The sequence below is a fragment of the Gordionus sp. m RMFG-2023 genome, chromosome 2 (genome assembly GCF_954871325.1).
Source record: "Gordionus sp. m RMFG-2023 chromosome 2, tfGorSpeb1-WG-v2, whole genome shotgun sequence".
NCBI classification, from domain to species: Eukaryota; Metazoa; Nematomorpha; class Gordioida; order Chordodea; family Parachordodidae; genus Gordionus; species Gordionus sp. m RMFG-2023.
In genome coordinates, this window is record NC_088776.1 from 1,901,310 (window position 1) to 1,929,192 (window position 27,883).

General features: G+C 28.9%; 1 protein-coding gene across 1 annotated transcript; it reads right to left on the minus strand.

Annotated features, from left to right (window-relative positions):
* Positions 1 to 536: 536 nt before the first annotated feature.
* Positions 537 to 27,883, minus strand: LOC135923524 (metabotropic glycine receptor-like). The gene is made up of 12 exons (XM_065458323.1): positions 25,894 to 27,883; positions 10,606 to 10,789; positions 8,778 to 8,901; positions 8,238 to 8,381; positions 7,277 to 7,468; positions 6,671 to 6,739; positions 6,444 to 6,553; positions 5,096 to 5,310; positions 4,418 to 4,556; positions 3,716 to 3,821; positions 2,137 to 2,313; positions 537 to 1,539 (listed from the first exon to the last, which is right to left on the minus strand). Exons 1-12 carry the CDS (start codon positions 27,674 to 27,676, stop codon positions 919 to 921), a joined length of 3,864 nt encoding a protein of 1,287 aa, XP_065314395.1. The 5' UTR covers positions 27,677 to 27,883; the 3' UTR covers positions 537 to 918.

Consider the following 27,883-nt stretch of genomic DNA (forward strand, 5'->3'; position numbering starts at 1 on the left):
CCTTTTTTTTTAAAAAAAAATTAAAATTTAAATAATTTAAATTTTTATCACTCGAAATAATTTATATTTTCTTCCCCAGGAAGCAATGTCCAAATCTGTTCATTTTTTCATAATTTCTAACTTTTCGTTAGTTTTTTTAAAATCTATTTTCTTTCTTTCTTTTTTTTTAAACGCAACTGGTCAAAGTTGACTTGTTGAACGGCTCTATTTTTGAGCGAGATTTTTAAAAACTGCTACACTCAACATTACAGCCAAGAAAATTCTGGCCTAAGCGCCGAGATCTCGCCAAATAGATGATCAATCCTATGTGCCATTCTATGAGCAAAACCTTTAAGCTTGCATAATATTATTCTGGATAAAATATCGAGTTAGCCGTTTAACAACAACTAGTTTAAAGTTTTCTTGTTGGATACCTACTTTAAAAAATAGATTTTAGAAATGATCGAAAAATTAAAAATATAATGAAAACAACTTCGAAAAATTTTGAGCTCAAAAAATAAATAATCATTAATTAGTATTATAATATATATATATATATTATAATATACACCCATTTTTTATATCCTATTCAATTATGAAATATTGGTTTCTTTTTAAAAATAAATAAGAAAGAAATTTAATTGCATAATAAATTGTGTGGATTTCGTGTTTAGCACGTTCGTTCAAATGCTGATATCCCCGTTATCGAAGTTAATGGTTATGTTACGAGGGAGATACGTCTTATAAGCTTTTTCGGGTTCGTCTAACGAAAACGAGGTAACGAATCTCGGTTTGATCACGTAAATTAGTTTGGCATCCCTTTCGGGGTTAGGTTGGGCGGTTATCGTAAAGATTTCGTTTTGGATCACTAGCGCCTTTTTCGGTCCCGCTAGTATTCCCTTTTTCCTGACGACGTCTCCCGCGACTATTTTTTTCCTTTTAGAACCAGCCCTGGCGTCGCTTACGATAGGAAGGATTATCGGTAGATGCTAAACCGTTCTTCATCTTAATTCCGCCTCCTTTATCTTCCGCTTCTCCTCCGTGATCCCGTTCTGTTTCTTCTTTTAGCGGTTGTTGGAAGATGGAAGACCCCGAATGAATGATCATTGAACTACTTCCTAACCTACTCCTCGAGGGTGACGATTGACCGTTCAGCCTACTATCCCTACTGGATGTAAGAACGTTTTTACCTCCCAGAGCCCTCACTCGTTTTTTTTTATTGCTATCTCTGAACTTATCGATCACCGACGACGCCGTATCTATCCTCTCCTTCCAATACTTGGAAGTTTTTTGCATCGCGCGTCTGTTCTTGTTAGAAGAAGATGCGGGGTGTTGAGGGGAAGACAACGAATCCGTTATGGAGTCTAGTAAATCGTTAGAAAATTTACGTATCAAATTTTTGCGTTTGGTGCTGAAAGATTTTTTGAAATGGGAAGTGCTTTTGCTCTTCAAGATTTTCGCCTTGAGAATGTTGTTGTAACCCGGGATGTGGCGATTCCCCAATTTCATATTTTGAATCTTCATGGCCTCAACGAGCGCGTATAATCGTTTCAGTTCAGCCTTTAAAAGTTTGACGTAATAACATTTTTTTTTATTAAAATAATTTATTATTTTGCCAGAAATATTAGAAACAATTTATACATTTACCGGCCAACTATTTATCAATTTTTCTTTGTTATCAATGAAGTTATAATAAAAATAATAGTTCAGTCTACATGTGAAGGACTAATGAGTAATGGGCACTTGATATAAAGCTTGGGATTAAATTATGTATCTCCATTCAATCAATCTGAATTGAATAGTACTATAAATAATATCGAAGATCATATGACTTGGTGGGTTATAACCCAAAAAAAGTTAAAGATCTAACTGACCTTAATTAGGTTTAAATGTTTATTAAAGGCGGCCATTAACAGTTTAAACCGAAGAAGCTTTAACACCTACTTAATTCATAATTTTATCCTTTTAAAAAACTCAAGACCTTGATAGCATCTTCTTATATTTTTTTTGATTGACACGTTATGAACGGTTTTAATCATAATTCATAAATAACCCCCCCCCCCCAATTTCCCTCTCCCCCTTTTATATAATTCCGTTAAAATTATTCGATTGTCAGCATGAAGTAGAAACATAAATGATTTTTGACACTCGACGTACCGCCGTATCCTGGTCCTTGATGTTAGCGTAACTTGTATCACCGCTTTGAGACAATAAGGATGCCGCTTGGCTCTTATTTTCGGTTCCACCAACTTTGCCTTTGAAGAACTTGTTCTTAATTGCCTGATCGATAGTTCCTCCGGCTTTGTTTCCCAAACCCTTGTATATCGAGTAAATCTGTTGTTTTTTTTTGGTTTTAAAAAAAATTAATAAATAATAAATTAAATTTTGTGTTTATTGATCAGTATTTTAAGGCGACGAATAATACATTTTCTTAAACTGATCATTTCATTTTAATCTTCGTAATAAAAAAAACGAATTTTTGAGGCCGGTAAATAGATATCAGCTGATGACACTATTTTGAAACTTCGTTAAATAGAAATCAGTTGATGAGACTATTTGAAACGTCGTTTAAATAAAAATCAGCTGATGACACTATTTTTAAACTTCGTTAAATAAAAATCAGCTGATGACACTATTTTCAAACTTTGTTAAATAGTAATCAGCTGATGACACTATATTGAAATTTCGTTAAATAGAAATCAGTTGATGACACTATTTAAAAGGTCGTTAAATAGAAATCAGCTGATAATACTATTTGAACGTTAACTAGAAATCAACTGATGACATTATTTGAAACTTAGTTAAATAGAAATCAGCTGATGACATTATTTGGCATGGAAAACATAAAAGACGTATCACCTAGTCAAGCCTTTAGCCTGAAAAATTGAATTAAGCTTCTAAGCTGAGTTTTTTTGGATAAAAATATAGCTATGCTGTTTTATAGTTTGACTGAATTGGGAGTTTCCCAACACTATTCACGATTTATAATTTGTTAAGCATAAAAAAATCACGAAATATTTGTGTTTTTAACCCGTATTCTTTTAGTGATAAATATAATTATTTTGTTAAATATTAACAACTATATCAATAAATATTCAAAGAAGAATTTAGTTAATTAAAATTTGTTTTCCAAAGAAAACTTAGTAATATGGAAAGCTCATATGAGCCATTTCAAAGATCTATTTAATTATTACAGGAATTCTGTCGCAATTTTTCAGGAAAGTTTGATAGTGGAAAAAAACTGAAACTTGCACAAAACATAATCCGTTTTCTTTAATCCACAACCCTCAACGTTGCGTAAATATTTACACGAACAATGGTGTTTTAAGATGGATAAAACTATTATACCAAATCAATTGAAGAAAATAATACGATATTTTCCTCAGTGTCTATTTAATGTGAGATAATAAAAATGGGCACAATTTTTAAACACATTGGTTTACTATAAAACAGAATAAACTTAGACTCTAAGAGGAACAAAGAGAAACACTTTTTTAGCACGGGAGTAATGCGGCAAAGAATTCAGGGACCTTTAGTATCCCGATACAATTGCATAAAAGCCAAAATGTAAGAAATTTAATTATTTTTTTGTAAGATATTTGTAAAGTAGAATAATACTAAAATTAATCATATTCGTATTTATTACTATATATACTTATCTGTCCGAATCAAAATTTGATAGGCATATTAATATTTATTATAAGCATAATTATACAATATATGAATATTGTTTTACTTTATTTCCGAATATCAATCCTAGTAAAGATGTCGTTGTTAATTGACAGTGGATAAATAATATTATGTACAATAGGTCCGGATCACCATATGTTTGAAGGAAGAATCTTTATAATTTGTAAAATAAAATTATGAATAAAAAAAAGATCTATATAAATTTAATATTATATTGTTCCACATCTCTTTTAACAAACCTTCAGAAAGGAAGGAAGAAAGAAAGAAAGAAAGAAAGAAAGAAAGAAAGAAAGAAAGAAAGAAAGAAAGAAAGAAAGAAAGAAAGAAAGAAAGAAAGAAAGAAAGAAAGAAAGAAAGAAAGAAAGAAAGAAAGAAAGAAAGAAAGAAAGAAAGAAAGAAAGAAAGAAAGAAAGAAAGAAAGAAAGAAAGAAAGAAAGAAAGAAAGAAAGAAAGAAAGAAAGAAAGAAAGAAAGAAAGAAAGAAAGAAAGAAAGAATGAAAGAAAGAAAGAAAGAAAGAAAGAAAGAAAGAAAGAAAGAAAGAAAGAAAGAAAGAAAGAAAGAAAGAAAGAAAGAAAGAAAGAAAGAAAGAAAGAAGTTGAGGTGCTCAGACCTCAACAAAATATAAAATGGGAAGCAATTCCGGTCAGAAGTTAATCCTTATTTTAATATAATGGAAGATGTTGAAAATTTTTATTTTTTTTCTTCTAAACCCGTATCAAATTCGAATAATTATAAAAAAAATTTAACAGGGATATATTGAGGAACAGTGAAAGCAAAAATTCGTTGTAAATGGCCATCGATATAAATTTGCTTTCGTTGAATTCGGAGGGGGCCTTGCGAACGTCGAAGCTGAGTTTGATGCCCCAAAGTAAGAGTGCTAGTTCGGCTTTTCAGAAAGAAAATTTAAATATTTCACGTATATTCAAAAAAGGTTATAAAATTATCTAAAAAATTTACACATATGTTGTATTCATTTACTATTAGGTCTTTAGAAAAGAATTCGCGCGCTATAAATGATATGAGTTTCTAAATATTTGCTGAAAAAACAGAGTTCATATAGTGTTGTTAAACGGATCGATTTGAGCTGGTTTTAAAAACGGCTAACTCATTAGTCGGATAATATTGACTATAAGCCTCGAGATTTGGCGAATAGATGTCCAAGCCTTTGTGCCATCTATGACCAAAATCTTCAGGCTTAAATAATATTATTCTGGATAAAATATTGAGTTAGCCGTTTTTAAGACTCAAATCAAACCGTTTGACAACACTAGTGTCAATGAAGAATAGTTCTGAATTTTCTAAACGACTACAACATAATTAGTAATTTTTTTTTTAAACTATAGTTTAATTTTTCAAACTTAAAGTGTGGGTCATTTTAAAAATATGGGAGCTATAAATATTAACGGAAAATACGATTAAGAAAACTTAAAGCGATAGAGTAATCCCACCAATCCGTTACGCAAAGGTAGGCTTTTAAGTGTTCCTTGTTGTATATCGTGGTAACATTAGCCGGCGATACGCTTGTTCGAGCTATAACCAAAACCAGGAAGGTGGCTACTATGATTCCCATCCTCTTGATTAAATCCATATCCGTTATCTTGATCTTGGCTGCAGACCTAACTCTAAATACTCTAGCAATCCTGTAATTATTTTTTTTAAATGCAAATATGGCTAAATTTTGTGAATTCTTTCCCCTATCTATTTTTCAAAGTTTGTATATTTAAAAAAAAAGAAGTAAATTTACACATTTTCGAATATAGCATAATAGACACCTTTTAAATGAGAAATAATTATTTGATAAGGAATTTCAAAATTTTAATTTACAAAACCTTTTTTTAACAAAAATTTATGGAAGATTTTGGTCAATTAATTTTTAGGATATTTTTTTTTAAAACATATATTTAAGCAGGGTTTTTAATTACAGATCAACCACCAAAGTTCTTTCATTTAATGTTAATTTAATTTACGATATTTTTAGTGTTGAATTTTATAACACTTGCAGTCAAAATTGTTAATCTATTTTTTTTTAACTGTTCATTTGGTTTCTTCATCAATAAACTCATCTAAAAAAAATAATATGTGAAGAATAAAAATATAATTTGAGAATAAATTTTGAAAGATTTGAATGAAGATCTTTGAAGACTTTTTTTTTTGAAAATAAAGATCAATCTTCTAAATATTTTTAACTCCAAATTTAATTTTTTTTTATTAATTATTAAATATAATACAACTTTTCCCATCTTCTAGCGCAAGTTGAAGGTGTGCTTAGCGCAGTTAAATTAAAGCGGTGTATAAGCTCTTGTTTATTTAATCTGAAATATTTAATTATCTATGGGGAAAAAAATTGTTAAAAAATAAAATTTATTATAACAATGTTTAATGTTTTTTTTAAAGTAACGAGGGAAGCATTAACGCGTTTTTATTTTCACGAGGTGACGAGTAACGCGTTACTTATTCGAAGTAACGTCTGACAGCAACTAATTAAAATATTATAACAAACGAGGGTCGGGCGCCTTATGATATTTTTAAAAGGGAAATTTTGCAATATGAAAATAAGAAATGATATATAACTCAAAATTTTTTTTAATATAGTCGTATGAGTAAGGAAATATTTTATAAAGAAAAGAAAAGGAAAGAAAAGAAAAGAAAAGAAAAGAAAGAGAAAGAGAAAGAGAAAGAGAAAGAGAAAGAGAAAGAGAAAGAGAAAGAGAAAGAGAAAGAGAAAGAGAAAGAGAAAGAAAGAATGAAAGCAAAAAAAAAGGAATTTTCTTACCTCCAGGTTTTGAATAGGATAGCACCGTAAGCTATCGAGAATCCTATTTCCCTGAACCAAAGTTTCATAGTACATGTTACTGTAGACGGATCTGGAAAGGTAACTATAACCTATTTATATATATATATAATATATACTATCTATGTTATGATTGTCTATTTATTCATAATTCTATTTATTATTTATTTTGTGTAATTATTATTTATATTTTTTGAAAATTAAATTACTGGCAAATATAAGAATAGCGCTCCTGCTAGGAATATATATAGAAGCACCGGACTTGAAGCTTTGACTATCTAAAAATTGTATTTATAATATACTACAATGAATGAATTAATAAATAAACGGAATGAATAAATAGAATGAAACAATGAATGAATGTGTGGATGAATGAATGTGTGAGTGAATGAATGTGTGAATGAATGAATGTGTGAGTGAATGAATGTGTGACTAAAAATCTTGGAAATGAATAAATTAATGAATGAATGATTCCGTGAGTGAATGAATGAATGAATAAATGTATGTGTTAATGAATAAATGTGTAAATAAATGAATGAAATTAATAAATATATTAATAAATGAGTGAATGAATAAATGGAATGAATGAATGTTGAATAAATGATGGAATAAATTAATGAATGTTTAAATAAATCAATGAATGAATGAATAAATGAATGAAATGATAAAAAAAATAAAATGAATGAATGAATAAATGAATAAATGAATCAAATAAATGTAATGAATAAATGAATTAGAAATAAAGGAAAAAAAATAAAATAAAATGAAAATTTAGAAAGAAAGCAAATAAAGATTTTTAAAAAAAGAAAGAAAACTTTAATATCTCTATAAGCCCAAGTGAACCAAGCCAATGCCGGCACTACGCACATTATCATGCATTGAAGGCATAGAATGATTATCCTTAAAATTTTATTGGTGGTGACAGAGCATGGCCTAAAGTCGACACATTCTTCGCAGTCCTTAGGGCATGGTAAACATATCATCTCTTGATATTTGTTTGGACCATTCTATTAAAACAATGAGAGTAACTATACAATTCCTACTTTTTAATTCTTATCTAATAAATATGTTAGTGTCAATGGCAAATTTAAAAATGTTATCGGACATGCATTTCAGCATGTTTAGAATACCTATCTAATTAAATTTTAGGCAAATTTGCAGATAACTTTAGGATCATTGATAACTCATTTATACATAGAAAATCTATGAATAAGTGAATTTAAAATTATATTAAATTCAAAAGTTCATGGAAAAATTTCTAAAATTTAGGGGGGGGGGGGTAAGCATTCCAAACATGGTACGCATTTCCGGTTAAATTGGATTTTTAAAATCAAAATTTGAGAAAAATAAAGTATTGTTAAACGTCTCACCCGATTTTTAAAAAGGGCTAACTCAATGTTTCATCCAGAAAAAATATAACGCAAGCTTCTGAAGATTTTGCTTATAGATGGCACAAAGGTCTAGACATCTATTAGCGAAATCTAGAAAATTAGGGCGATATTTTTCTGACCAAAATATTGAGTTAGCGGCTTTTAAGAATCGGCTCAAAACCGGCCGTTTAAAAACACTACCGCTAACATATATATAAGTATTTTTTTTTAATTTTAGAAAAAAATAGGCTAATATTAAAAAATTTCCATCTTGCGCTTAATGTTTTTCCTTTTAACATAGGATTTTACAGTTATTTTGTCAATGGGTATTTTTGTTCCGATATTTTTCTCTAGGACATTATCTTAAAAAAAAGGATTTTCTAAATTATGTGATGTGAGTGTATACTTTTATATATTTATCGAATTCATCTTCCATATCAGTTCCCAAGAAATATTTTTCTGGGCTCTCCTTGAAAGGGAAATAAAATCCTTTCTTGCAAACGCATCTGTAAGAACCTCTCCTGAATCCTTGGCCCTCTACCGGAATACACTTTTCATAAAATATAATATTTTGTAATTGTTAGATTTTTTATTTTTGAAGTCAGGAAAACAAAGAAAAATAAAATAAAATAAATTAAAAAAGAAACGAGAGAAAAAGAAAGAGAAAGATGGGGAGAAAATAGAGAAGAGAAGAGAAGAGAAGAGAAGAGAAGAGAAGAGAAGAGAAGAGAAGAGAAGAAAGAGAAGAGAAGAGAGAGAAGAGAAGAGAAGAGAAGAGAAGAGAAGAGAAGAGAAGAGAAGAGAAGAGAAGAGAAGAGAAGAGAAGAGAAGAGAAGAGAAGAGAAGAGAAGAGAAGAGAAGAGAAGAGAAGAGAAGAGAAGAAGAGAAGAGAAGAGAAGAGAAGAGAAGAAGAGAAATATAATCAAAAGAATTTGAAGATACTTACAACAGTGGATCGATTTTGGCATTTATCGGAATCGGCGAATACATTTACGGTAGTATCGTTTCCGCTTGTAGGGCATTGATCTATATCGACTTTTCTCAAATCTATATCTATTCCACTTGTGCCTCTTTACATGTTAGCCATTTTTTTTATTTTTAAATTTTCATTTCTAATATCAAAAATTTGATAAAATTCATTTAAAAATTATTTTGGCCAAAATTTTTTAGGTTTACTTCGAGTCATAATTCATAATTCATCTCTACACAGAAATTCACCAAAGGATTTTTTTTGGTTAAATATTTAAAAAATACAAAAGACAAAAGGAATAAAATAGAATTATAAATCATTAAATATCTAAAAAAGAATAGGGGAAAAAAAAAATTTTTTCTATTAATTTTTCTATTTTTTTTTCGATTATAAAAAAAATTATATTTTCGTAATAAATTTATTGATTGATTATTGGGAAGAAATTCTTCTATTTTTTTCGTTAAATATATTTGTCCTTTATAATATTAGTATCGTATTAGATATATATATAAAAATCTGACCAAGAAAAGAAAATGATATTTTTTTACAGTTTTTTAATATAAAAACCTTTCATTTATTTTATTACTTTCAAAGGAAAGAAAAGAAAGAGAATATGATGGTAATATCTTGATTTCGGAGATCTAAGAGAAACCAGAATATTTATCTGTAGAAAAAGATTTACGAGTCCCTTCACTACATTTAACTCCCTTTGGAACGCCTTTTTTTGGTATTAGAAGTTTAGTTAAAGCGCTAAAAGTTTCTTATAATACGATAAGGTTTCCCCTTTATATATAATTTAAAAGAATAAATTAAGTTTTTATTTTTAAGCGTTCTAATTTTTTAGTTTTGTTTTTAACCATTTAAAATAATAAATTGTGGATTTGTAAAAAAAAAAATAAAGTCTGAGCTACCTACTTTTGTATTAAGATTGAAACTTTGTGGTTAAGTCTAGGGTGGTTAAAAAGACCAATTTGGGTCGGTTTTTTTAAAATCCGCCCGATTAAGATTTTAACCAATAGCGCCTAATCTTTCTGCTATATGATCAAAATCGCTAGACTTATAAGTGCGCACGAATTGAGCGTTTATGCGTTTTGCCGTATATTTTTCAATTTAAAAAAAAAACGTAACGCGTCCCTTTGTTTAAATTGAGGTTGTTTTTTTTTTATTATTATTATTAATATTCATGGATTAATAAATTTTAAATAAGTTTTCTAAAAAAAAAGAAAAGGATTTATCTTTTGGAAAATTTATTTATCGTCTGCTTTATTATTTCTTTTTTAATTTCTAAATATTTTCCTTTTTTTTTAAGGTTTATATAAGTAAGTTATTTATATTTATTATACAATATTTACAAAATGAAGAATAAAAGCAGACCTATTTTGCATATTTTTAAAATGGTCGCTAATGCCAAACGGTAAATTTTACCGATTTGCACGAGGGCCATTTTGAAAATGCATTATTTGCGCTCGCAACGCAGTGTCTGAAACGCTCATTTTGTTCGCAATTATTGCACAATACTATTTTGGTTATAACCTTACTCGCGTTTTTAAAAAATCAACCTAGGGTAAGTTCCACTTTTCTTAGAATTTTTAGAAAGTGACAGATATTGATAGCTATATACTTTCATTTTTTTATTGTATTTCATAATAATAATTGTTATATAGATAACTACGGTTAAGCATAAATACCCGCTTTCCTCTAATTTTAATTTCCTAAAAAGTCCTAAAATAAAATTTTTAACCAATCCTAATTAACCCTACCAATGATAACTTTGCCCCTAATTTAATGTTATGAGTAAGAATACTTGAAATAAAAGCTCCCGTTTTTGAAGCCGAAGAATGGTATGGTATACGTCATCATCCAAATGTTTCCGCCTCCGCAATCGAAATATGGTTTGCTCCAATGGCCGTCTTTGTAGGTGACGGCTAATATTTCTTCCCGTTCCTCTGGGGCGTCAGCTGACCCGTTATACCGCATATTATACACACCTTATTTTTTTTTAAATGGGCGTAGGAGTGTGGAGGGAGAAAGTCAAAAATAAATATTTAAAATATTCCCGTATTTGATTATATTATTCTTTCGCTAAGCTATATTTTAGTATGTCAAATCAGCTGTTTTCTACTAATAAGTAAAAATATCCCAACACTCTCATCTGGGCCATTTCTAGAATTAACTATTTTTTTTCCCCAATCTCGCAATTTTACATTCATCAGAAAAATTTTGAACATTAAATGGGGTTAATTACCCGATAACAGATTTTCTTTCAAAATAGTTTACACTGCCATATAAACCAGAGGAGGGTAAGGGTTGGTCTATAAGCTGGTCCGTTTTATTTCTCGGTCTTGCGGAAAACCTCGATCTTACCTAAACTAATGAAAGCTATAGGCTCTCCTGATGAATAAAATATAAAACTGATCAATAGAATGGGCACTAACTGTTTATCTTAACTAATAGGGCATTCCCCCCCCCCGAGCTATCGCCTAGAAATTTTAAAGGCGCATATTGTGCCCATTTCCTCGTGTTAGGTAGGAGACCCTGGAACCTGAACAGAGTTCTTTCTGGAAATTTAATCATCCAGCCTAAACCACAAAGACCCTGGGGTTAAGTAGGTTTTTTAATCCGTACGAAAGTGATTTATCTCCATTCTTCTCAATTTTATCGATAATTTGAAAACCACAAAAACTAATGCCTGTTAATTTCCCTTTCGTTTTTAAAAAAAATAGAAATCCTTCAAATTTTTTAAAATAATTTTTGGATTTTTTTTTTATCATGAAACGTTCCCTCATCAGCTTCCATTCAAACATTCTTCTTCCTTTTTATATTTTTCCATAAAATATTATTCGAAAAAATAAAATGGGGATAAAAAAATTTAAATACAAATTTTATCACGCGAAAAAATACAAAAAAAAAAATAAACGACAAATTGACATATCTCTTTTTTGCTTGTCCTATTAAAAAGATATTATAATATTATGTAATAAATATGCATATTGTTGTATATATATATATATATATATATTATTATTAATTTATATTAATGTGACAGTCAATAAATACAGTGTTTTGTTTTTTGGTGAATGAATAAAGAGATAAAAAAAAGAGACATAAGACATAAATTTGTGAAAATCTGATTTTAATTTCAAGCAAAAAAAAAAAAATTGTTATATAAATAAATCAATCAAGTGCCTAAGTTGTAATATGAATGGAATGAGGAGACGGAGAGGACATGAATATATATATATATGTAAGTTAGGGTTGTAGCTTTCTAGGGATGTCGAGTCTAATAGAACTGAATGGACTAGAGAAGGCGTAAAGGGTAGTGTTGCTAAACGGCTAAACTCAATATTTTAGCCAGAAAAATATTGCTTAAGCCTCAAGATTTCGATAATATAGGGCTAGACCTTTGTTCCTTCTATGAGCAAAATCTTCAGGCTTGGGTAATATTTTTCTGGATGAAGTATTGAGTCGGCCGTTTTTTAAAAATCGGCTCAAACCGAGCCACAAAGGGTTATTCTAGGGTTTTGCCTCCAGGAAAAAAAAAATCTCTGTCAGGCTGAAGAATTACCTTCAACCTTTATACCCTAAAGAAGTTGTTCAGGAATTGATGATTAAATATAATAAGGTATTCTAATCAATTCCCAGTTAATTATAATGTCTCTCAATTCATAATAAATATCAATTTTAGTTGTTTGAGTAAATTTTTTACCAATAAAACGATATGTTTGGGAAATGGAATTAAGAATAGTATGCATATGGAATTATAACAAAAACTATGATATTAAAAAAAAAACTTTAATTAGAAATATGAAATATCTGTGTGAGAAAAAAAAAGAAAGATTTATTTTAATAGACTAAGGAGAAAAAATAATTACAAAAATAAAAACTAATTAATTACATTAATTTTTTTCTTCTTCCAAGATGGATTGGTGAGTGATTTATTCTATTCTAATTCAGTGTTCTAATGAAAGAGCGCTAAATTTTTCACCCATTTTATTTTCTAGGAAAAAAATAGTACCACTTGTTAGAAGTTACCAAACGTAGAAATGAAGCAGATAAAAGCTAACCACATTAAGATGTGCCATTAACTTCGTTTAGATCTACAGGTCTAAGGGAACATGGGTCTATAGCTCTTTCTAGTCTATCCTAATGAAGGGGATGGAGCCAATTTTCCTAACCACAACTGTGAATTCAGGAAAGGTGATCGTTAACTAATATTATATTAAATTTAATATTGGTTTTTTTTTAAACTATCACATGGTAAATAAATAAATAAATAAAAAACAGGTTCCCTTGATTAAAATTTTTTTTTTAGTAATATACTATATAAGATTTTAAACTGAGTATTATAGGGTTCTATGTCGACTTTTTTAAAAATTGCATTTAAATATAAATCGGTCACTAGAATATTATAGGATATGGGATCTGTATCTATATCTTATTTTGCTAATATGGGAAAAAAAATATTACTTAATGAAGCTATAATATAAGTAATACAGCCTGCTTTCGATAAAATTATGATCTCAGCGAAAATTAGGAAATCCGGCGAATAGTGTTGTTGAACGGCTCTATTCGATTCGATTTTTTAAAAACGGATAACTCTATATTTTATCTAGAATAATATTGCGCAAGCCTGAAGAAGTTGGCTCATACGTGGCACAAAGGTCTAGACACCTATTAGAGAAATCTCGAGGCTTTTTTCCGGCTAAAATATTGTGTTAACCGCTTTTAAAAATCGGATAAAAACGAGCCGTTTAACAACACTACTAGTGAAGACAAAACATTATTTGGTATCGTACCTTTACCATGAGCATAAAGTGTTTCCCGGGAGGAAAGGGCACAGGGGCATGAAGAACCCTCGACAAATTTCCAAGTTTTTTAGTTAAAATTTTTTAAAAGAAAAATTATCCCTCCCGAACTCTTCCCACTCACCTTTCGCTCCCAAAAAATACTTAGTATAAAATATTGTCATTATAGAAAGAAAAAAAATGAGTTTTAATTTAATAATTTTCTAATGACTATCGGGGTTGTAGAAAGGAACCTAAAGTTCTCTCCATTTGGGGGGTAAACACTACTCAAAAGATAGTTATCCACTAGGAAGTCATGAATTATGCCTAATCACCCATTTCCAGTAATATCATCAATTTATAATTGTTTTCACGAAAATCAAGATTATTTATGATAGGTAACCTGAGTATATTAAAAAAAAACCCATTAAAAATTTCGCCTTTTTACTAAATAATAATATAATATAATAATTGTGAGTCCAATTATAACAACCCTTTTAAATTATTAATGAAATGGGAAGGGCTATTCAACATTTTATTGCTTAATGTTGGATAATTTTCGAAAACGTTTATATATAATACCTTCTATTATTTAAAAAAAATTATGTATAATAAATAGAATAATTTTTTAAAACTCATCAATATTTAGCTTTTATATATAAATAACTTTATTAATTATTATTATTATACATTTATAAATGTTTATTATACATCGTATTATTTTTGTTTTATCCTCGGGGAAATAGTGATGTTAAAAAGCGAGGTTTAGGATTTTTAGCTGTAACGATAGTAACGTGAAGCAATAAATGAGAATTGGCGAATAAGATGTCCCAAACATTTTCTGTCCAGCTATGCCGAAAAAATCTTTAGGTTTAGTCATTTCCCGAATCGGGAATTTTGACAAAATTACTTGGAAAAAAAATCATTTTAAAACCTTGCGATAAATTATAAAACTTATTTTTTGCCACTATATTATACAAATCTATATACAGAAACAAATATCTTGAAACGATTTCAATAATAATTTTTACAACTTTTTAAAAAAATAAAACGCCCGCTCTGGCAGCTACAAAACCCGTTCGCGATATTAATCTGCGGTGAGGGGTCATTCAAGTTAAATTGTATCAAAAAAAAATTTTCAATGCTTCCGGAAGATTTTAAATCCTTATCCTTACTCTTACAAATGAATTCCATCGAAGGAATATTATATTAATAAAGTGGGATTTATACGTTTTCTATAAGAAAGTAAAAAAAAAATTTCTGATATTTTCCGCTTCTCCTTTCTTTTAATCGGAAAAAATAAGAATTACAAGGATTTGTAAATTTTTAAAAAAAATCGAAAAAGAATATCATTTTTCGTCGAAAATTTTTATGTGTTTTTATTTTTTCTCGCAGAAAATTTAAATCAATTTATTATTGTCGGGTGTCGGATTTCAAAATGATGACAGCAATTAACAAAAAAAAATTTAAAATTTTTCAATCAACAAAATTTCCATTATATTTTTAAAATAAAAAATAAAAACAAAAATGATTGTATAATGTGTTAAGAAATGTATGAAAATAGACTTTATTTTAAGTGTTGACGGCTTTGATTTGGATTGACGGCTCGATTTCAGATTTCACTCAGAGAATTCGGCGAATAGAGATCGTTCCAACCCTTTTCTGTGCCATCTATTCAGCCAAAAAATCTCTAGGCTTTAACAGGATAATATTTTGTACAAAATCTTAATTAGGGTTCATTTTTACAATACTAAATTACTACATTATATTACCAGGCCAAGCTTTTGAAATTACAACTAGAATAACAAAAAGATCCCATTTTCTCATTGGTCCCATGACAGGTAGTTAATACCTAGACTGGCGATGTGTTCATAATAATGTACTCGAAAGCGTCCTTGTATGCAAATCAGCTGGACCCGCCATTTTGTTAATCCATATGGTAATTATTCTCATATTTAAAAAAAAACTGCTATTATATTGATATCCTTTATTCGATGATCAGGCGATTCTTTAAGAAAGTTCGCTTCGGACTTAAAATATTTTTATAATGATTATAGGTAATCAAAATGGTGTCCTCAGCTGTTTTTTGTACACTTTTAATGGATGCATCGTCAGTCTTCAAAAAAAAGGAGTGGTAGAGGGGGGGGGGGTTGAAAGTATGAGAAGAAACGAATGAATGGGTAAAACAAATCTCGTAATTGTAATGATTTTACAGCTGATTAAAATTGGATATTGATTTTAAAATTTCATTTGTTTTTTTAAATATAAAAATAATATGCACCGACCCTTGTGGTATTTATTAATTATAAATTTCATAACCATTTTCTCGAGTCTAGCAAAGAGTAATATATTATCCTTAATTATTTTATTTTTTTTTAAAAAAATGAGTTAGCTTTAGTTTTTTTCATCCCGTTTTTCCATTCCAATCTTCATTCCAATCTTCATTTCTTTTCCCATTCCACCCCAACTTCCTTCCCTCTTTCATCCCTTATATCAACATCGAAACTTAATTATTTTTTCAAAAAATTATATTAATTATTAAAAAAAAAAAATCATACTTCGTTTTTATATTTTTTTGCGAAAAAAAAATAAAATTAATTAAGAAATATTCATTTTTAATTTATCTACATTTCATCGATATGTTTACATATATAAGGAGTAAATATATTCCGGAGGAAAATACATTTCTATAATTATAAGAGACCTGAAGGCCCGCCCATCGGCAGGGCCGGTCCGTTATAACCTCGGGCCAGGTCTCGTATCTTAAAACCCTCTCTTTTTAAATCGCCATCTTATTAGCTGTAAAAATTATAAAAATCGGGCCGGGGCCTGAAAATATAAAACCCGGGTGGGGCCAGAGGGACAAAATTTTTCGAAAAAAAAAATCGGGATGCCGGTCGTGCAAGAAAAATCTGCTAGGATCAAGAAGAAGGGAAAAAGATCTAAATCCCTTCTCTCAATTCCCAAATTCATGATCCGATTTTGTAGTATATTTACCGAGATGCAAGGAATAGCCGATTCATAGAAGATCGATATAAGATCCGAGCTCTCAAGGATTTTTAGACGAGAATTTATTTCGCATCACGCTATAATCGAATTAACCAATTTTTTTTTTAAAAACCTATACTCATAGCATAAATCGATCATAATTTTTACAAAATACAGTTAAACCCCCCCCCCCCCCCTGGAGAATAATATGCTGGCCCAAGTATGCCCCGCCCAAATTTTCTTATTATTGCTGACCGGAGGTTTGGAGGAAGGGGGTGTTTCCAGCTCGGCCATGCAGATTTTTACTGGGGTAATATTATGATTATAAACGATTATAATAGGATTTTGTTGTGAATAATTATTCGTATCCAAATTAAACCTTACAATATGATGATCCACCATAAAAATATATATTTATGTTAGATATGGACTTTAAATATTTGGTAATTTAATATTTGTCCATCTTTTTAATAATATAGACTTCTTGGTAACAAAATACAAGTTTTGTTGTTTTTTTTAAAAAAAAAAAAATTCATCAATTATCGATTAAGTAAATAAGAGTTTAAACTGGGAATTAAGAAAGGAAAAAAAATATGCAAAATCCTTATAAAAAAACGTTTTATTTTTATGAATTCCTTAATATGTAGCCACTTTCTTAGATTTAAAGGTTTTTTTTGAAATTGAATAAGGAATATTTTGAGCTTTATTTTATTTTTGGTTCAAAATTTTATTTAGTTTTGATTGTGTTGTGTTGTTATAAAAACAAGAAAAAATTCGAATTTTCGCTAAATCTGCTTATTATAATCATTATTTTTTTATAAGGGAAGGTAGAACCATTTACGCGGACCGACTTGCCCCGGACTTTTTCGGCCCGACCCGGGTTTTATATATTTCGGGACCGGTCCGGATATTTTTTTTAAAAAAATATATATTATATTTATTTTGGTAAAATTTACTTAGCTTTAATAAATGGCGATTTAAAATATTTAATTTTAAAAATACAGCGCTCCGGCCTGGTTATATTCAAAAAAAATTATAAAATCCTGGCTTAAGGGTGGGCCCTCAGGTCTCCGATTCATTCATTTTTTTAGGAAGAAGGGGTAAGGGTGTCGATTTCCTGGAGGGAAATTCTTCATCCTTTTACTTACGCCATTGTTAAATATGTTTCTAATGGAACTTCCATTTTTTTTTAACTATTTGACAAATCGGATATTTGACAAATCGAATATTTGACAAATCGAATATTTGACAATTCGAATATTTGACAAATCGAATATTTGACAAATCGAATATTTGACAAATCGAATATTTGACAAATCGAATATTTGACAAATCGAATATTTGACAAATCGAATATTTGACAAATCGAATATTTGATAAATCGAATATTTGACAAATCGAATATTTGACAAATCGAATATTTGACAAATCGAATATTTGACAAATCGAATATTTGACAAATCGAATATTTGACAAATCGAATATTTGATAAATCGAATATTTGACAAATCGAATATTTGACAAATCGAATATTTGACAAATCGAATATTTGACAAATCGTAAGAATAACCGATTATTACGATTTTCCATTTAATGCATGGAATGATAGTCTTCCTAGGCTATAAACGTTTTTTTCGTTTTTTTTTCAAATTTTGTTGAATAGCGTAATTATTAGATTTATGTAACATGATAAATTGAATCACACATCACTTACTCTTATGATATTAAATAATTTTATTCGTTTCCTCAAATTTCCCAATTTTTCAATAACCTATTTTTTTGAGTTTTTTTTTAAATTTTATTTTTCTTAAAAATCAAGCAAGCTATAAGATATAAATTATTACAGAATATCTAATTTTATATTTTTTTTTGATATACTTTTTGTAGAAAATTGAGCAAAATATTTTTATAAAAAAAATTGCAATTTTTCACAAATTTGTATTTTTGCTGAGATTTTTAAGTGATTCAAAATTGCGCAAATCGATGATATATTGATCCTCCAAACACGCTTCATTAAATTTTTCATGTATAAATTGTTGGATATTATTATTATTATATATATATATATATATATATCATATCATATTAAAAATCATTAAATTAAGTTGAAATCCAATTTCTCTATTTCTCTATTAAATCGTTATCAAATTGGATTATATATAAAAAAAATATTTTATTAAATATTTACTTACTAATAATATATATAACATAATATAATATAATAATATTAAAAATATAAATATTAAAATATTATGGTCTAATTCTCCCCTAATATATATAAAATATATAAAAAATATTAATATAAATTTATACATCATTTTATTACATTTTTATTCATTATTATAACTTATGAAAATGAAAATATCGAAAAATAACAAAAAAATAACATAATAAAAAATAAAATTTTTTTATAACTAATAAAATTAGCAGTTTTTATTACTATCTTATAAAAAATTTTGACCGAAAAACTAAAAATATATAAGCACTAAATTTTTTATAATAAAATGATTTAATTTTTTCGTTCGTTTAGTAACACCTCAAGAAAATTTGACCTTTAGAATCTAAAAAGGTTTTTTATAATGATAAATGAGAGTCATTATTATGAAAGAGCAGTTTTTTAGGAAGCTCACCCACTCCTTGTTTTTCTTCCTGTAAGTTGCCCTAAATCAGAGAAGTCATATCTAATATGACGTTGAGGACGCTGATGAGTATTTCTTTCCCTGATTTAGATCCTTTAGTATCCCAAATACCTGATTGCTTACTTATATTCCTTTAGGAATAATTATAACATTACCATCATTCCCCCCCCATAAGCTTATTAAGATCTGTTTTACTTAAGGAATTGCTGACCATCAGCCTCCAAACACGGCATAATTAAATTAAAGATCCCATCAGATAATTTAACCTGATTAACCGATACAATATTTTATTTTAATATTTTAATCTGCCCATATTTATATAAAATCGTAAATTAATGAAAAGGTAACATTTTATGGAATAGTATAAATCTTTTAATTTCCTACCTCCAATTTTCATGTTTTCGTTTTACCTCTTCATGTCCACTCCACTTACCAACCCCATTCATTAGAGGAAGAAAGATGTGTAAATTGAATCGTCTATTTCTAAAAATATCCATATGAACTAATTACATAATATATGTTGGACAATATTGCCTCGTTATTGACCATATATATTTGTGGTTGAACGACTGGATCAGGGATTTTTTGCATTAGGCCAGATTAAGATTTTTAGCCAAAATAATATTAACCAAGCACAGAGATTTAGCGACTAGAGGTGTCCAAACCTTTCTGCCATCTTGGGCAAAATCTTCAGGCTTTACATAATATTATTTTGCCTTAAAATCTTAATTGGGCCGTTTATAAAAATAAACCCAAATCGGTCCCGGTCTAAAAAGAAAGAAGGAAGGAAAGAAAGAAAGAAAGAAAGAAAGAAAGAAAGAAAGAAAGAAAGAAAGAAAGAAAGAAAGAAAGAAAGAAAGAAAGAAAGAAAGAAAGAAAGAAAGAAAGAAAGAAAGAAAGAAAGAAAGAAAGAAAGAAAGAAAGAAAGAAAGAAAGAAAGAAAGAAAGAAAGAAAGAAAGAAAGAAAGAAAGAAAGAAAGAAAGAAAGAAAGAAAGAAAGAAAGAAAGAAAGAAAGAAAGAAAGAAAGAATAGAAAGAAAGAAAGAAAGAAAGAAAGAAAGAAAGAAAGAAAGAAAGAAAGAAAGAAAGAAAGAAAGAAAGAAAGAAAGAAAGAAAGAAAGAAAGAAAGAAAGAAAGAAAGAAAGAAAGAAAGAAAGCCTTGCCATATAAAAGTTCAAAAATGACGTAAAATTATTTGAAATTTATAGTATAGGTCTTCTAAAATCAAGCCGCGTCAAGTTGGATTTTGAAATTTTTTTCACATATATCTTAAATTTATAAATTTTATCATGAATTTTGTCTGTAAAATAAAAATAATTTGATTTTATTTATAGAAAACTAGACGCCATATATCTTTTATTTTAATTATAATTTAAAAAAAATAAATTAATTTCTATATTTTCGGGCCGGGCCGGGTTTGAAAAATTAGGCCCGATACAGATTACTAGTTCTATACTCACTGGAATAGATATTTAAGGTAAAATCAAATGTTTAAAATTTCAAAACAAAACAAAAAATGCTATCAGCAAATAATTTTACGCTTAATTTGTAAGTATAATTTTATCAAACTTTAAATAATTTATTTTAGGCTGATTTTTTTGTCTTCAGATCTTAATATATTTTTTTTCAGGAAGTGTATTCCAGATTTCTTTGCGATATGGCACACGTTGACCAATGCGCTACCGTATACTTAGATAATTACCCAAATTGACTTGTAACATACCTATACTATATCTATTTAAAATAGTATTTGTTTTTAAGTGTCCAGTTTTACATTTTTTCTGAATTGTAATTAATATATATAAAAATTAAAAATAACTTTTAAGATTTCCTCTTATTTATTTATCTTTATAAATGATTTGAATTTCCTTAAATTCGTAATTTACATTTTTATTACATATAAAAGTCTCACTCAAGTAAGGCGTTCCTGTTAGAAAATTTCTTGTAATCTAGGGAACCTTAATTTTTGGGAAATAACTTAGCACTTAGTGTTGTTAAACAACTCGTTTTGAGACGATTTTTAAAAACGGCTAAACTCAATATTTTATTCAGAATAATATTACGCAGGCCATAAATGTTTTGCTCATAGATTGACACAAAGGTCTAGACATCAATGATCGGAATCAGTTAATTAATAAAAAAAACAAACTATAATACATATTAGACTATATCAAAGGCGTATCCAGGATTTTTGCTAAACACTGGTATTAGGGTATACCCCCCCCCTTTAGGATTAGTACTCTTAGTTCTTCTAAAAGTTGAGACAGCTTTTTGGGAGAACACTCTAAGGTAAATTTTACTCCCCATAAATTTTATTGGAGATATTTAGGGTCCACTAATTCCAGGCCTTTGGGCTATATCAGATTTTTTATAAAAATAATTTTGTTTTAATATTATTAAAATGCTTCTATTTTTCCCCAAAAAATTTTGAATTTAAGTATCGTTATTTTAAAAAAATTATATTAAACTTTTACTATTTTTTTCTTTCAAATTCTTTCTTATAATGATATTACATTTTAGGGGGAGAGAGGGGGGGGGGGGTAAGGGATGTGTAGGAGAACAGAACAGGCAAATATGCAATGAGAAGGGGGGGGGGTAAAATTTCACCCTTCCCATGCCTGGACTATATATTCTTGTAACCACCCATTCATTCAAAGCGTAGCATTTACAAAATAAAAACACCTGATCAAACTTTATAAAAAAAATTGATATCAAAAATATAATAACTATGGATGAAGGAGTGAGAGAAAAAAAAACCGGGTTAAATAGCCCCAATTTCAGAAAGTCGCATCGAGGGTCCCAGAGAGGGTAAGACGGTACACTACCCCTCCAAGTGCCATTTAGCCCCACTCCAAGATGGATCTGAGCTCCCTTTTCCACCATACGATAATTAAATTATAAAATGAATAACTTAACAATTGCATGTTTAGAAACCCTGAGGTATCTTCCTAAAAATTTTGACTACGCTATTATTTCTTATCTCCGCCCTCGCGTCATAGGTACTCGGCTATCTTCTACGTTAGGGTTCGGGGCCTTTTGTTCTTATTTTTGTAGTTTTATATATATCATTAATTATATTCCCGAATATAATTAATAAAACCACATTTTTTAAAAAATTTACTTTTTCAGAATATGTAAAAATAAAATTAAACCAAAAAAAATATATTTATAAATGTATAATTTAGATAATAAAATTTCTTATTCAAAAAAAAAAATATTATTCAATTTTAAACCCCCCCCCCCCCCTTGTATAATTTCCATTCCCATGGTTTGGTATATCATTTTTTTAATTTTTTAATTTCTAATTAAATAATCAGATTTTCAGACCTTTTTTTGTGTGTATATATATATAACTAACGCAAATTTAATATTAATATTAATATATTTTTTATAGGAGAAGGGGCTAAGGGGAAAAAAATAATATAAATTAAATTAAATAACAGTTCATTTACATAATTTTTTTTAATGGTTTCATTTCCATCCACAAATAAAATAAAAATTTATATTTTTATTTTTTTAAAAAAAGTAATATAAATTTAATTATTTTCTCTATGGTGGTTATAAAAAATAAAAAAAATGTAATAAATATATTTTGTTTTAAAAAAAAAATATGTAATTTTTCAGCAAAAAAAAAACCATTTCATAAACAATAAATTTAGTTATAAGAATATAAATTTTTTTTATTTTTCAAGTTAGTGGTCAAATAAAAATCGTAGTGAATTTCATTGAATCCAGAGAACCTTTGTGGGGCCTTAATTTTTAGATCAAACTCTCCCCGGGCCTGATTGGCCCATATTTAATATCAAAAGAAATACCCTATTTTTGGCCGATTTTTTTAAAAGCGGCTAATAGTTCGCACAAATTGAACGTTTCAAAAGCAGCGTTTCAAAACGCAAAGGGTTTAAATTGGACAGCGTTTTTTTTTATTTGTTTCATATATAAAAAAAAATAATTAATAATAATAATTAAAGGTTCAAATTTAAACATAGTAGCGTTTACGTTGTTTTTTTTTTATTTGCGTTTTGAAACGTTTGCGTTAAAACGCAATTCGTGCGCATTTATAACTGAATTTAAAAAAAATTAATGTTTTAGACCTCGATATTATTTTTAAATAAGACGTTCAAAAACTTTGTTGCCGTGCCATGAGCACCATCTTAAGGTTAGCATAAATATATATCTTGGATAAAATATTGAGTTAGCCGTTTTTTTTAAAAAAATCGCCTTAAAAACGAGCCGTTTAACTACATTAGGTTTTACGATATTGAAATTTACCATTATTAGAAGAAATTAGCGACTGTTTTAAATAAGCTAAATTTAAATTTGAAAATATTTAGCCCGCAAACCTCGGTCTAAGGCCATTATAAAACACCAGGTCCGCTAAAAAATGATCTTCAGATTAGGCTAAAATATTGGGTTAGCGGTTTTTAAAAAAATAAGTTTAAAAAAAATTTTTTTTTTCCTATATTTTTATTCATCATCATTTATTATAATAAACATTAATTTTGGAATTTGATTGTAAAGACACCTAAAAATGAAATGGTATGTAAAAGTACATGTTTTGTTTGTTTCTTATTGAGAAAAGACATCCTTTTTTCAATTTTTTGGTTATCAATTTTCATAGGAAAGTTTATGATTTAAAACAGACATATTTTTTAAAAAAAAACTATAATACTGTACAAAGTCATAAAAAAAACGTAATATTTGGGAAATAATTTGAAGGAAGGAAAAGAAAGAAAAGATTCACTAATACAAGATTAAAATAGAAAATATTATAAATTTTTTCTACTTCTACTATCACATCCTTATTTTTTTTGATATGTTTTCAAACAATTTCCTGGTCTTTTTTTGAAACTTTATCCTGTTTTTATGCTTAAAAAATATTTCTAGCGTTTTAATTTAAAGAAAATTTGTTTTTTTGTTACCCTTAAATGTTATTGTATTTTTTTCAAAAGTCATTATAAACTGGAATTATAAAAAAAATTTTTTAAATTTATTAAGGGATATCATATGATCTATAATTAATTTTTTTTTATCAATTAAACAATCAGGTCTATCATTATAAATGTAAAGCCAAAAGGAATAAAATGATAACTAACATTTTAAAAAATCTATTATAAGTTTAAAGTTTAAAAAAATATATATATAAAACCCCTAGCCGTTGGAAACGGGGGTATTATTGAATTAATTATATAAAATATTTTTGATTATGCGACATTTATAGAAAGTACTATTATGTCGTAAGGAATTTTTTTTTCTCTTTAGCTTTCACTTTTTCTGGTGGTAAGTTCCTTCAATACCTCTCTCCATTTTGTGTTATTCGTACTATCTCTTTTATCTAATTTATACTTCTTTATATTGGCTCTAACTTTATGGGCCCGCTAAAGTTTTGGCCTTCCACGTTTTCACATCCTTTCCAAACTCTCAACCTTATTGTTTAGTAAATCTAAAAAGCTATGACTTCAATTGACTCGTGTGTTTAAAGAATCTTTGACACTAATCATATTGTTTTTTTTTGTCTAGAAAGGAATGAGCGCAGGTCAATGTTATGCGAATACGTTAAAACTAGTATTGTTAAACAGATTAGCTAGAAAAAAAATATATTGCTTAAGCTTCTAGATTTCGATAATACTTATCTAGAACCTTTGTTCCTTCTATGAAGGCAAAATCTTCAGTCGTGAGTAATATTTTTTTCTGGATGAAGTAATTTTAATATTTTAAATCATAATTGAACGCAACCTAGTGTTGTTAAACGGCTTAGCTCAATAGTTTAGCTAGAAAGCTTTGAAACGATAATATTTGCCTAGATATTTGTTCTTTCTATGAAGACAAAATTCTTCAGGCTTGCGTGCGCTATATTTTTTCTGGATTCAAAACGAGCCGTTCTATAACACTAGTTTTAAAACCCTCTACTAAAATAATATTTTTCATAAATTTATCTTAGATAAGAAATCACCTTTACAAAAAAATAATATAAACCCCAACCCACAGTTATTTAACTAAAAATACTTTATTGAAAAAAAAAAGTTAAGGAAAAATCAAATTATATTTTTTTTATATTTGTATCTTTATTATTATATATATTTCATTATTGCGTTTTTATTTTATTTTTTTATCTTTTCAGAATTTTTGAAAAATTATATTTAAAAATAATTAATTTCAAAAAACAAACTTATACTAAGAAAAAACATCCCTATTTTGAGTTTTTCTCAAATCAAGATGCATTTCGAGGAATGGTAAGAGTTCATAGTAGAGTGAAGCCAATAACCACATTGAAAAATATAATTAAAAAAAATATATATAATATATATATACAATAATTAATTAAGAAATGAGGAAATGCATAAATAGGCGAAAGAAATCTGATTCTCACTCAAAAACTACCTGCAATAAGATTGATGCACCGTATGGAGTGTCCAGTTAGCATTTGACGATAGCAGAGCTGATAAAAATTATGTGACCCCCCCCCTCACTTTTGAACAAAAATTTTAAGTAATTCAATTAATAAATATTTAAGAAATAAATATACTATTGACCGTGCTCAATGACTAATAGGGTATCCCAGAGTTAACCAACCAATCCCCGAACCCCCCTCCTCCTCCAATTCCAACGATACTTACCTGTATCTCGCGTTCCAACTCGTGTTTGGGTAACAGTTACAATACATAAAAAACTTATAATTACCTTTAAGCTTCTGAAATCGACTTAAATTTTTGGCCCACATCTTAGAGCTATGGAACCACTCAGATTCGTTCCCCATGTATTTGTATTGCACGCTCAGATCTTTTACCAAGATACGCTTTCCGTCCGGCAAATAATGAGAAAAAGGGCAGAACAAATAATAATCCTTGTATTCGTATTTATCGTAGCAATTTCCCGCGGCGAAAATATTTACGTCGGATTCGACCATCGATCTCACTAAGCTGTAGAGGAGGAATTCGCTATCTAGAACTTCCTTGGGAGCGTACCGCCATAACCTAGTCAGCAGGTTAGCCCTATTGACCGCTATTAACGCCTGAGAGTAATATCTCTTGAGTCCGTATTGGTCTATGACTCCATCGCCTAAGTTAACCGTAGTACCCGCCTTACAGTGTTGGGCGTCGTTTTCGTACTCTTCGACTATCTTGAGAAACTCGGTCACTTTATCAACTTCTGACCGGCCAGATTGGTTCTCTCTATGAGCAGTCATTGAGGCCACATTTGACGATTTATTTCTGCCGCCAACGTAATTTGGATCCGTTTTCTTTTTGAAAATGGTTGTTATATTCTTATGGGTAGTAACAGCTGATAGGTTGTTATTATTCGTATTTGTCGATAAATTATTTCCCGTTGGAGGAAAGGTAGTAGAATTTTTAACGGCGTCTAGAGGGATGATCTTTGATTTCGGGATTTTAGTGATTAAACCAGATGACGGTTTTATATTTTCGTTAGAAATATTAACGACAGTTTCATCTTTGTCGTTCAAAGCTTTTTTAACCGTGAGTTTAGCGGCCGGGTGAGATCTTATTGTCTTTGTAGCCTTACTTTTAGCGGGTAAATGCTGACGCCTCCCAACGTTTCTTACGCGATTATGATTATCGTAAACCGCGGTGGAGCGTGGCGGAATAAATTGCTTCGAATATGATATCGGTTTTTTGGTATAAAGATGACTGTAAGAAATAGGTGTACTACTATTAAAAGAATATAAGGTAGAATTTCCCATCTTGCCCTGGGGCATCTTGTAAAAATTAGGAAAAACTACTTTCTTATATCTTTTTCTTTTGTATGTGTTGTAAGCGAGTAAAGATGCGAGGAATTCAGTATTATTCGATCCATCTTTGACTCTGCTGGGATCTTGATTAACAACTACTTTAGGAATTTTGAGAATATGGGGAACGTTAAGCGGGATCTTTGAGAAGATATCTGTCAGGTAATCTTCGTGTTTGTCCAATTCATCATAAAGAAAATATTCTTCTATAGCGTAATCATCTTCCTTGTCATGGGAGGAGACGATGGTAGAATTTCTTGAGTCTCCGCTGATATCGGGAATATCGGTTATAAATTTATACTGCTCGTATACGCTTACATTTACTAAAGTCAATAAATGCCAAAGCAGGAAATTCAAGAAATTTACGGTTAAAAGACTCGAAGAATACTGGTAATTGCGATTGTTATAAGGAGAGAGTTTAGAGGTCAAAATGCTCGAGATTATGATCATTGGTGATCTTTTTGATCTTAGATGTCTACGAGTGCTTTGCAACGACGTTGGGAGGTGGGAAGATAGGGCTGGAAGACTGATGAGAATGATGAGATAGTGAGACTCGTACAGATGCTTCAGGGTAGAGGTTTCGATCGGGTCAGTGCCAGTAAACAATTTTTCTACTAATAATAATGTTCTACTATGGTGTGTTATGATTATGATCTTAATAACGGTTTTGTTCTTACGATTATTATTATTATCAGCCCAAGGTGTATGGGATATTGACATATTTCTATCACCCCACTTCCCGACAAAAAAAATAGAGGCAAAAAAAGGAAAGTTTTTTCTTTATTTTTCCGATAAAAAATTCATTCTTTGAGGTTTTTAGAAGTTTTATGATTTATGCAGATAAAGCATTCAATTAATAATATTTTTTATAGTGCTTTGTAATTTTAAAAAATAGTTAATTTCATATATTTCAACTTTGAATTAGAA